This window comes from Podarcis vaucheri (genome assembly GCF_965113315.1).
Source record: "Podarcis vaucheri genome assembly, chromosome: 4".
Classification (NCBI taxonomy): Eukaryota; Metazoa; Chordata; class Lepidosauria; order Squamata; family Lacertidae; genus Podarcis; species Podarcis vaucheri.
The window spans coordinates 49,888,586-49,901,448 of record NC_138762.1 but is presented as its reverse complement, the minus strand read 5'-3'; the positions used below and the strand labels follow the sequence as shown (position 1 = coordinate 49,901,448).

The following is a 12,863-nucleotide window of genomic DNA, read 5'->3' as shown; positions in this document are numbered from 1 at the left end:
ACGTACATGCAAGCAAGGCAGTTTTAAGCAATTGCAATTAACTGAGAACTCACCGCACTGTTTCTCATAAAAGCAGATTTGATATTCAGCCTTACCTAGATGTCGTCTGGCTTTTCTGTGGATCAAAAAGTTTCCTGCCTAAGCACACAGATATTCTTTCACAACCCATAAAGGCCCCTTTTATTAATCCAGCACGGTAACAAACTTCTTTCTGCACCACACGTTGAGAGCAGGATGCATCAGCTTTCAAGACAGAACGCATTCTTAATACACAAATGTTGGCAGATTGCATAATGCTGGATTTATCTTAAAGAGGGAAAGGCCTTTTTTTCAAAAAAGCACCAAAAACAAAAAGAGTAAAGAGGGTGCGGTTAGATGTTAGGCTATCCCTGAGAAAAGGGCCTAGGCTGCTGCACAGGCACCTAAATGCTAGCAGAAGCTTACTGGGAAAGGAGCCAATGGAATGACTTTGTTTGACCCAGCTGCCAATCTCTCCTGAAGCAGTGCGCCAGACTAAACACTGACACTATTTTAACTCAAATCAGGCTACAGCAGCTGTTTGCTTTCCGGCTTTGAGCTATGCACCATGGCTGTGATGACTCTGCACGGCACTCTATCATGTTAAAATATGTTCCTTGTTTGGTTTTGTCATATAGCAGTCATTATGTTTAACCACTTCCTCTCCCCCAGTGCAATAAAATAGATGAGCTTATGTGATTGTTGAAACTTCCAGTGAAGAAGAAGGGTTGCCAATGAACACTGGCGATCTTTAGGACAAGAAGGCAAGTTCCAGAGCCTGGCATACCAGGGATGCAACATAAGTGAATTCTGATGTTGAGTGGTGCGCATTCTGTAGTCCACCTCAAAACCAAACATATGTGTTATGACATGGTTGAACTTCAATAGTAATATATCTCATCTCCAGTTGAACCTAGATCTTTGCCACTCCTGAGGTTCACTGGGAATTTATTAAGGGTTCCTAGAAGAAAAGTCCAATAACTGCAGACAGGTTTGGAAGATATCTGCTTGACTGGTGGCCCAGCTATGCTATTTGGACAAGGATGGCCCAACTTTTGTTGCCTATGCTCTGGTAACCTCTAGGTTAGATTACTGGTCAGAAGCTGTAGAAGGTACAGAAGTCAACAGCCAGGGTGCTCACTGGGGCAAGACAGTGTGAGCACATAAAACCACCCCTAGCCTGACTACACTGGCTAATAATTCATTTCCAGCTCAATTCAGAGTGATTGTTTTGGCCTATGAAGCCTTATAGGACCCCTATACCTCAAGGACCACCTCTCACAATATGAGCCAGTTTCAGACCCTGAAATTGTTATTCTGAGGTCCAGGCAAAAATATTTCTTTTCACCCAGGCCTTTGGTCCTTAGTTTGGAAGTTTTAAAAATCTTTGTGGCATCTTCTGGTGGAGCAGGATCTACTATACCTATCTTATATTTGTATAGATGTGTTGTTGTTTTTAGGTTTTTATTGACTGTGTGTTATAAGTTACTTTGAGTCATTTTATGAGTAATGTGACGAATAAATAAAATGATACTGATATTTTTGTTGATTACCGTCAAACCACATAAATTACAAAGCCAGTGTTGTTGTTTTTTTAGTTTTACACTTGCTAAACTTTTGCTGTGGACTACTTGATCAGCTCAAGCAGCCTGCTGGGGAACACAGAACCAAACCTGAAAACAGTCCATGATGAGTATCAGAGGTGAATGCTGCAATCCGGAATGAATACAAATCAGTTTCCAGAAATAACAGGCCAGGTGGTCAGAGGAAGACAGTATAAGGCAGGCAAGAAAACAGATCACAAGGACAACAAACCTATGTTTGAAGGGCCAGAAGCATGATATGCACTTCTGTACAGTTTCCCAGATGGCAGTAGCCCAAGTGAAGCAAGACAAGACAAAGATACCTCTAGAGCACCTACTTTTTATGATGTTGATGTATGGTTAACCAGGCTCCTTTTGGCTTCTTATTTCTTGGCCTGGCTGGCCAGATTAACTACTATACTTCTTTCTGGACACTATCTGGATGGTTCTGCAGCACAACAAAGATCAGACCAATAGCTCCTCTGCCTGATAACTGCTGGACTGTCACAGAGAATAAGGCACCTGGGCTATCTGCCAGAATCCCAGTGCTTATACATCTCTCTCTTTGGTCAATATATTCTCTCTGTGCTATATATGAGATTGGCCTTTGAAAATAGTTCAGAAGCTTCAGTTAGAGCAGTTGACTAACTGTTGACAGGTTTGAGACAGACACATCATGTAATACCAAATCTGCTACACCTACATTGGCTGACTGTACACTTTTATTTTTTATTTTGTTTTAGAAAAATAGGTGCCGGTACTCACCATGAAGTTGTTACGGTGTCGCACTTTTTAACAACAGCAAAAGAGGTGCCGGTACTGCGTGCCCTTGAGTACCCCCTAATAATAAAAAAAACTAACACTGCTTCCAAGCCCAATTCAGAGTGCTGGTTTTGATATAAATCTATATCAGGGCCCCTCTTCATATCAGGGCCCCAGTATTTCAGAACACCTTGCCCCGCCCTGCCCCGATATAACCTTAATAACACAAGAAACTGCAATTTCATGTTATGTCCAAACTCTAAACTGTGGTCAGTGGTCTGGGTTTGCATACATTGTGAAACGGTAGTTAGTTAAAAATAAAAACAAAAGCTTCCAAGATTTGGGTAGCTGACAATGGAGAGGGAGTTGATGAGCTGAAGGCTCATTCACATAAAGAAATGTAGTGCTCCAGACTACTTTTCAGCAAAGCTCTTGATGCTTTTTGACACTGGCCATTGCGCATATACATGAGGATAGTAGACAATAAAGGTAATGTGCTTCAGAAATAGTTTGAGAGTAAATTCACATTACATAGTTTGTTGAGACAACTGCAGTTCTCACCTCACAGCTTGCTTATATGAAGCTATCATCACCAACAAGATATAATATTGCCAAAACTTTATTTTCACAGTGTCAATATTGCACAATTTAAGAACTAATGTTATTATATATACTTTTGGAAAAAAACTTAAAGAAAGACAGCACACTCCTAAACATGTTTATTCAGAGATAAGGCCCACTGAGTTCAATGGAAATTACTCACTGGTAAAGGATGTTTAGGATTGCAGCCTAACAGGCATTTCAATATTTGCTTTACATAATGAGGCTTGTGAAACTAAAACCGAGAATTTAAAACTAAATGCTTTCCTTGCAAAGTTTAAATAACCCATCAGTCTTCTAACATATGTCCCTTTGACTTGTGCTATGTTGAATTTTAAAATAGTTTTAGTCTAGAAAGTCAACATATATATATATATATAGAGAGAGAAGAAATCTTCACCATCAAAACTGAAAGAAACTGAAGTTTCATTTTTCTCCCTAGACTCATCTTTTGAACTTGATAAAACCTACTGGTATTTGGTTATTATTATGATTATGATTATTATTATTATTCTTCTTAATTGCATTTGTTACTCACTTTATCCAAAGCTTCTCAAATGACTGAACAAGATAAAATACAAATAGAGAAATACAAATAGAGGACATTTTAGAACAATGTTTTATAAATCCTTGCAGATTAGTAAAGTGCACAGCATTTTTTAAAATTAAGATTGTGCAGTTCATTTTTTTCTTGCCTCCCACCCCAACAAAGATTTCATAGAATCATGGCCTAGGACCCTCGTACCTACGGGACCGCCTCTCCCGGTATGCCCCACAGAGAGCCTCAAGGTCCATAAATAGCAACACCCTAGTGGCCCCGGGCCCTAAGGAAGTTAGATTAGCTCCAACCAGAGCCAGGGCCTTTTCAACATTGGCTCCAGCCTGGTGGAACACTCTGCCTCATGAGACCAGGGCCCTGCAGGATCTGATTTCTTTCCGCAGGGCCTGTAAGACAGAGTTGTTCTGCCTGGCCTTTGGCTTGGAGCCAGTTTGATTCCCTCCCTCTTTCTTTTTTCTTTTTCCTTTCTCCTCCTGTGATGAGGCTGCATTTTAATATTATATTGTTTCAATATTTTAATGTTGTACTTTAATCTTGTTTTTAAGTTGTATTCATTCAACTTGTTTTTATTATTGCTTGCTAGCTGCCCTGAGCCCGGCCTTCTTCTTCTTCTTCTTCTTCTTCTTCTTCTTCTTCTTCTTCTTCTTCTTGGGTTGGAAGGGACCCCAGTGTCATCTAGTCCAACCCCCTGCAATGCAGGAATCTCAACTATGACAAAGGGCCTTCCAATGAAGGGGGATCCACCACCTCATGTGGGAGTCTGTTCTAGTGTTGAACAGCTCTTACCCTCAGAAAGTTCTTCCTGATATTAAGTTGGAATCTCCTTTCTTATAACTTGAAGTCATTGGTTCAGGTCCTACCTTCCGGAGCAGAAGAAATAAAAGGTTTCTCCCTCCTCCATGTGACAGCCCTTTAGATATTTGGAGATAGTTTGCATATCTCTTCTTTGTTAATATCCTTCTTAAATTGTTGTTCCCAGAACTGAACACAGTACTCCAGGTGTGGCCTGACCAAGGCAGAATAGAGTGGTACTATTACTTCCCTTGATTGGGACACTATACCTCTGCTGATGCAACCTAGAATAGCATTAGGGATGGGGGGTTTTGCTGCTGCATCACACTTGTTACTCATGTAAGGTGGTGGTCCACTAAGAACCCTCCTCAATCATTTTCACATGTACAACTGGCACGCCAGATGTCCTCTCTTGCAAACCTAAGCTCATTCTGAGCTTTCAAAATGTTTCTGCTACAAAGACTGAGATATTCACAGTAAAAATAATGGGGAAAAACAACTACTATAATGTAAGTCAAACATTTGACAGTAGAACTTTAAGATTTCAATTTTGAAATCTAGGAAAATAGAGTAAGATGAGGTGTGTGTAATAAATCCAGGAGTTACATTATTTATGTGAAATGAAGTGTGTTGGTTAATGTTTACTTGTTATGCTTCATAGACAGAAAGCTGCAGAATGATGCATAAACTGGAAGTGGTGACTTATTTCTTTTGACATCTTTGGGATTGCAACAGCATAGGACGCTGCCTTATAATGAGGCAGACCATTGGTCCATCTACCTCAGTATTGTCCAACCCGAAGGGCAATGGCTCTCCAAGTTTTCAGAAGGAAGACATTCCCAGACTTACCTGGAGATGTCAGGGATAGAGCCTACCACTCGGTTATGGCCATTTCCTTTAATTGTCAGTAATACTGCCTGAAAGCGCACAAATGAAAAATAAAAATAACTGTAGCTGTTAAGACTGAGCTAAAGCAACTCCTGAGTTTGCATTTAGGCCATACTTTGTGGAGGGCTACAAAGCATTCGCCCCTTGTGCAAGGAGCACACCCTTGTATTGCTTAAGCAAGTGGGAGAATTTGCCTTTTTCCTATGCTGCTATGTGAAGATAAGCCACATATCACCACAGCACATCATGCATGGCAAGAGAAGGAGAAACACCTAGGGAAAATAAGGGCACATCCCCTCCTTTCCCAGACTGCAGTGGTTTCATTGGTCAGTACTTTGCTGGCTTCATAGGCACAGCACCAGAAGTGAGGGAGCACATTCCTAAATTGCCTAGGCAACAAAATGAGGCTCCCCTTTGAGACCATTACATAAACTAGTAGCAATAGGATTGGTTATTTGATAGACATGTTGTGGAAGCTACCTAACCTTGCCGTTGTTGTTTTTTAAATTTGTCTTTATTAAAGATTTTCTTGGTTTACAAAAGTACATGCCTGCTCTATTTTTTTCAGGTTGCACAGTCTGTCTTACAAATCAGTTACATTTGTTGTGAGACATTAGTGTTGAGTATAGTATAAGGTTGGGGGGGAGGTGAGGTGACGTGATGAGGCTTATATTCTTTTGTATAGTGTATGTGTGGGGTTTTGTGTCAGTTGAGCAGTCCATGATGTCCTTTCAGTAAGATGTGATGCTGATCTAATAAAAAGTATCACCCACTGAATCCTAGTTACTGCCTCTGCATCTCCCTTTAGTCTCTACGGCCAAAGGGGAAGGGAAGCCAATAAAATGATTCAAATATAGATTAGCCGCAGTCAAGCAGTAGACAAACAAAATTTTCTTGGCAGCTAGCTACTATTATAATGGAAGGACAGGAAGTATATTTTAAATATCTCCCCTTTTGTATGTCTCCTCTTCCTCCTTTTGAACCTGCAACACAACATGAAACAAGACATACCTGAGCATCCCACTTTGATATGCCATGGGAATGTGGAGAACTGACAGGAAGAAAGGGGTGGAGGTGGAGGTGGCCTTTATGCACATCAAATCTGATGCTGTGATAAATATATGTGACAAGGATTGTGTTGCATTGGCCACAGATACTTAATACGGGGTACCTCAAGGACAATTTTGAAGAGGTTGCTATAAAAATACAGTAGGAACTAGGAACTTGGAAATCCAGTTCAATCGTCTTTCAAAATTATAGAAAACAGTCTCAACATTCATGAGTGAGAACTTAGAGAATGTTGTACTAATGTGCAAACAGACTTGCCAAATGCTTCCCAGAAATTTAAATATGGTCTGCAGTAAATCTGGAAGTGCAATCATTATAAAAGCAAATTCAATAACCTAAATGGTTTTTTAAAAACAGCAACAGATTTTTAAAACATGTAGTTATGAACACAACAGTAAGATAGCCTTTTAAGCAGAACTAATCAATGTGGTGCCCTCCAGAAGTTGCTAGACTACATTTCCCAACATTCCCAGCCAGAGGCTATGCTAATTGGGACTGATGGGAGTTTGAGTACAACAAAAATCTGGATAGCACCTTGTTAGCCACCTCTGCTCTAAAGTAAGAAACATGTTCTGCTTTAAATGGGCGCAAGACCATGACATTATGTTGGAAGATTGGGAAAGGTTATGGAAAATAGACAAAATTAGCAGACTGTTCTTTTTTGAAAGAAAATTACATGAAAATGATGTATAGATGGTATATAACACCAGCACAGTTAGGGAAAATGTATAAAACTGGCTCAAATTTGTGTTGGAAATGAAAGGAAAAAGAAGGGACTTTTTACCATATGTGGTGGGATTATAGTAAAATTAAAATGTTCTGGGAAATGATATATAATGAGTTAAAGAAAATGTTTCATTTAACATTTGTGAAAAAGCCCGAAGCTTTCTTATTAGAGATTATGGGGAAAGACCTGCCAAAGAAATTTAAAAAACATTTTTATGTACACGACAATGGCGGCAAGAGTCTTAATAGCACAAGGATGGAAGAATGAGGAAATCCCGACGAAAGGACTGTGGCAAGAAAAACTGATGGACTATGCGGAATTGGCAAAATTGACACACAAACTACGTGACAAGGATAACTGTGATTTTAAAGATAAATGGGAACCTTTTACGAAATACTTAAAGAAGCAACAAAATGAATTGGACTCTTTGGCAGGTTTTGAATAAGCATTCACAAACTCTTTATTGTAATATATAGATAGATAATCTGAGGATCTTTACAATTTTACAATATGCAGACAGAAAGATGTGTTGAGAAACCAGAGAAAGGAGCTGAGGGAAGTCCGGGGTGGGTGGGTTGGGTTTTCTGTTTAGGGAGGAGGGGGAAGGAGGGGGGGAAACAATGTGGATGATGTATTTTTGTTTAAATTACTATGTTGAAATATCTAATAAAAATTTAATAAAGAAAGAAATTAACATGTTCTGCTGATAGGACTCTTCTAGGTGTGGGGGCAAACTGACAAAATAAAACAGACTTGTTTGTAGATGAAATAAATAACTACAAATTTTATATATATAATAACAATGTTACAGTCTTAATCTTCTGAAAACAAAAATGCATGTCAATTGACATGACAGCTCACAACCTGCATAACCCCAAACTATTATTTTTATAAGAAAATTTGGGGGTGTAAAAATGAATATTAAAAGATTTCAAAAGAAAAGGTTGTGTGCATGATGGCATGCATCCCCCCAAAACACTGCTCCTTATAGAATGTTGGAAAAGGGTCCCTTACTCCTGTCAATCAAATGTTAAGTTCCTCTGAGCAAAGATCTGTCTCAAGCCTAGTTCCTTTGTTGTTTAAATTGGTGAGTTGGGTATAGTATCAACTTCCACCCCTGGGATTCTCCAAAGTTATGGACCCAGAATAATGAACCTGAAATGAGGCAAGTATTGTGTACAATATACTTCAGTGTTTATATGTGTATAAATTAATTATTTTCTGACAAAAAGGTTACTTTATTTGAATTATGAATTTTTACAGTAAAATTAACTGGATTCAGTCAATATGATCAAAGTCATATTTTCTCTACAATTTGAGATACTTAATTTTTGTCCCACCATCAATCAGACATTTTAGAGCTCAAAATTAAGATTCCAATGTACTAGGGTTCAAAATTGCAATACTAGGGTTCAAGTTAATTTAGCCCCACTGTCTTCAATTGGTCTCATTTGATATTACTAGTAGTAGGGCCTTGTAGATCAGGCTGTTGAGTGAGTCCACTTTCTTTGGAGTCTAAAAGCATTTTAAAGCACCTAATCAAAATGTTTACGTTCCTGCTTGCAAAATTATTATATTTTAATTGGTGTTTGATTTGGCCCCATCTGCACTATGCATTCAAAACAGTATCATACCACTTTAAACAGTCATTGTTCCCCCCCCCCCCCAAAAAAAAAGAATCATGGGAACTATAGTTTGTTAAAGGTGTTGAGAGTTGTTAGGAGAACCATATTCCCCTCACAATCTGTAATTTAACAGCCTAATTGTCTTCCCAGGAAGCTCTAGGAACTGTAGCTCTGCAAAGGAAATAGGGGTCTCCTAACAATTCTCAGCAATTGTTGATACAACAGAACTCTGAGCCTGACGCCTTTGACTTACCTTACCTTAAGTCAGCTTTTATTCATTGCTGACCTCTGGCTGATCAGATTGGCTTGTTGTGTCTGACCCTGGGTTATATCACTTTGCAACTTCTCCTGCAATTGTTTGGGAATCTTAAGTGTGAGGCCACAGTTTCTATGGATTCTGTAGTCCCGCAGCCTCTACAACGACCACTGGAACTCCTACTGTTCTTTTCTTACAAAGCAGCACATCCACCTTTGACTTTACAGAGACACAGTAAGATGCTATCTGACATGGCGACCCATTTTTAGGGGGCACAACCTGTATCTAAAACGCTCCTCACTTTCTTCATTGGTGTTCGAGGTGTGAACCCAATTCAAAAGCTGGGGGGTGGGAAGCGGGAACGCACAGGTCAGGCACTTTCTCTGTGTTAGCTCCCCCTAAGTTACAGTGTAAGAAACAAAGATAGCATCCAAAATTGAATTCTAGGAAGTAGATATTGGTCTGTATGAGATATTTAACATAGATGGAAATCAAGCCACAAAATGAAGAATTTGATAATACTGAATTTATGGTGGTAAGTTATGGTGATCTTTAAAAGAACCAGCAGTTAATCACTAATGAATGTGAAGATGCACAGTTAGTGTTGCACAAGGCAGAGGCCACGGAAGAAATGTGACATAATAAAAATCTCATTGCTAGAACCCTGCTTAGGCATTCTAATTAATTCCTTGCCCTTCACCAGGTTGGTAGTATAATGTCCATTTATGGAGACCTCCATCAGTGGCGTAGCGTGGGGGGTGCAGGGGGGCTGGCCGCACCGGGCGCAACATCTGGGGTTTAGGATTAGGGGGCGCAAATCCATGGGTTAGGGGGCGCAAATCCACAGGTTAGGGGGCGCAAATTACTTGCCTTGCCCCGGGTGCTGACAACCCACACTACGCCACTGCCTCCAATACAATTTAGAATACTGATGTTCCAGGGTTCTAAATCACGCAGGGAGCCTACCTGAGTAGAAAAGGTTTTCCACTCTAGATATTTGCCTCTGACCTGCAGACAGCTATGAGGATGGAAACATGGTGGCTAGCGCCACTTCCCCCCCACTTCCCCCCACATGATTCTCATTGTTTGTGCAAACAAAAATCCTGAATAGGCATTGGATTTTGACCACAGCTGGGAATGGAAGATATAGTAATAGCCTGCATGTATCAGAACTACTGTGTATTTTCATAGAGGAATGGGTTGCTGTATTAGTCAGAGCAACAATATAGGAAAGGTCTATGATAAAAAAGTAGGTTGAAATTCTGTTAAAATAAAAATGCACTTTATAGTTATAGGCATATTTCAATTAGGACTGGAAAGTTCTTTCTATTTGTTGCCTGTTCCGTCCCAAAGGATTGGGATGGGTAAAAACATAAAAACGAATAAAACAGACAAGTCATTTGAGGAGAGGAAATGTTCCTGTTCTTTTCCAACTTGCAATATCTTGTTTAAAATTTGTAATGAGTATCAGCTAGGCAGAACCAAATTATAGTGATTCCTTTTTGGGAAACAACCCAAGGATTATTCAGAATGATATGATATTTCTTGTTGTACTTCTCTATGTTCCTACACTCTGGGTAACATCCCAATAATTCTGCTTGATTTTTCAACTAGTTTTTAAATGAAATCACAGTATTTTTCAACAGATGTATTCAGTTAAAAAAGTAATTTAAAACCACATGGAAAAAAATCTCAGAGCAATCATGACCATAGTAACTAAAAATCTGGTTTCTTAAATTGTGGAGATATTAACAGAACTAAAAACTTGCTCAATGCTTCTTTTTATAATTTATTTGGTTTTTTTAAAGGATGAGGGAGTTCATTTCATGCTATTTTATTGCATATCCTGCACTAATATTTCACTTGTACAGTATTCCTGAATAAAAATGTAATTCGTTCCACATATTAATTGCTTCTCTTTTCTCTTTTTTTATAGGTATAAATAATGTGGCATTTTAATTCAGATGATGCTGTGATGATCTGGAGATTGTGGGACAGATGTATGAAGACTGTTAAAAGCTATGACCTGATGACCAGATATGACTTCTAATGTACAATCATAAAACTACACAATCCTAGATGTCTTGTGAAATAAGCAAGCATGAGATTGGAGCCTAGTAACACTTACTAATCAAGCTTAGTGAGGCTTCCTAGTGCATAGAATTTTACTTCACAGTAAACGGCGTTTCGTGTGCTGCTCTGGTTCACCAGAAGCGGCTTAGTCATGCTGGCCACATGACCTGGAAGCTGTACGCCGGCTCCCTCGGCCAATAAAGCGAGATGAGCGCCGCAACCCCAGAGTCAGTCACGACTGGACCTAATGGTCAGGGGTCCCTTTACCTTTAAACAATGTCAGGATGTGCCAAATCAACAACTTTCCCCCTTGAGGAATGCCCTGCCATTCTTCTTTGCTGTGGGACATCCAGAGATCTCTTAGAAGTATCTCTCCTGCTAGAATATCACATTTTCCCAGCAATTCAAACCTAGGTGTGCTTCTTCAGGTGTTGCAGGAGTAGTCAGTGTTAGCTATGAATGAGGTATAAAATTGCCACACATATTTGCATTTTTGCCAGAAAAAATAATCCTGGAGTTACTAAAAGGTTTAGTATGCTTAAAATGTAAACTTTATATCCATATGGCTTTTCTATCCAAACAAATCCCCAGTAAAGCTATTCATTTCATAGCCTTTAACTACTTTCAAGTCAATGTATTTTGATGACAAATTGCGCCATTTAAAGGTATTTGGATAAAAGTATGACATTCATTTTCAAATGGATGAGATGTAGTCTTACATTATGAAGCTGACGGAATTTGGGAATGTAGTTTTTGCTTCTGCTGAAAACTACTTGGATAGAGAACAGATAAGTGATTCTCCTCCATTTATTTTGCTTAACTTCTTCTTGGAAAAAATAATATTCGTCTTTCACACTTCATTTGAAAGGATCTCATAAAATAGATCACTAGGTCTTATTGTCCAAGAGGAGTTGCCTGACCGAGCAACTCAGTTATCCAATTTGTAAAGTAGACTGTTGAATCACCTGACACAGGTTCTCTCTGTAAATCAGTCTGTTGCAGGAACAGGGCATGAACCTGTACTCTCTAGATAATGTACTTAATTAAGCATTCCCCAAAATATAATTTAATACATTTTTAGAAGAGGGAAGGGACTTTAATACAATTGTGAAACTGCAGAGTCTGAAGGAAACTTTCCAAACTAACATCACTGCACATTTACTACAACATTAAGGAACTTGTCACAAGTAACTTGGTACAACATGCCATCAATAATTTGCTGTAACTAATATTTCAATCTTGTTCCCAATCAAACAGAAGTCATCTTATACCGAGTTACATCATAAGTCCTTCTATGTCAAGATTTCCTACACCAAGGTTGGGTTAAACATCTGTGACCTTCCAGGTGTTGTTTATCTCTGACTCCGGCAAGTCACAGCAAACATGGCCAATAACATAGGCCTCTGACAAAGTCCAAGTTTCAGATTTCAGTTCAGTATTAAATCAGTTAAAAGTGAGTTTCAAATTTAAAAGAAAATCTTCACAGGAAGTTAATCCCCACTTCATCTCCACCCTCCCTCTTTCAAATCCCTACTTACTATTATTTACCACCTGCGTTTTTCAGATGAGCTCCTTCTGCTCTAACTGGCTGCAACACAACCTGGGGAAAACTGGCCAGTGCTACAAATGTGGAACAAAATATGTGGGAGCCCACTCCCAGAAAGTCCTAGTGACAAATCATCAATGTATCATGGAGTAAAGCAACTGAGCAAGTTCAGAAACAGGATAAGGAGGTCAGGGCAAACTATGCCCCTTCCCTTTGTGACTTAACAAAACTCAGTTTCCAAGTGAACTAAATAGGTCAATAGGATGATGGGATTTATAAGTCCAGTATCATCTGGAGCGCTATGAATTAGTCATCCTTGATCTATGCTTACTGGTAGCAGATGCCCATGTCTTTCGCAGTGCTGAC

The 12,863-nt window shown here is 39.2% G+C and overlaps 1 protein-coding gene across 19 annotated transcripts in view; it reads right to left on the bottom strand.

Annotated features, from left to right (window-relative positions):
* The window catches only part of LOC309531355 (uncharacterized protein), a 313,524-nt gene that overhangs the window by 139,692 nt on the left and 160,969 nt on the right, over nucleotides 1–12,863 (bottom strand). For 4 of the 19 annotated variants that reach the window (XR_014219231.1, XR_014219235.1, XR_014219236.1 and 1 more), the window contains one exon: nucleotides 5,164–5,231. The exons of the other annotated variants lie outside the window; for them this stretch is intronic. Coding sequence is in view for 1 of the 4 variants with exons in the window: in XM_082220829.1 (XP_082076955.1) it covers nucleotides 5,164–5,231 (68 nt within the window). In the remaining 3 variants the exon portion in view is untranslated. The remainder of the gene's footprint in view (nucleotides 1–5,163; nucleotides 5,232–12,863) is intronic. 19 annotated transcript variants of the gene reach the window in all.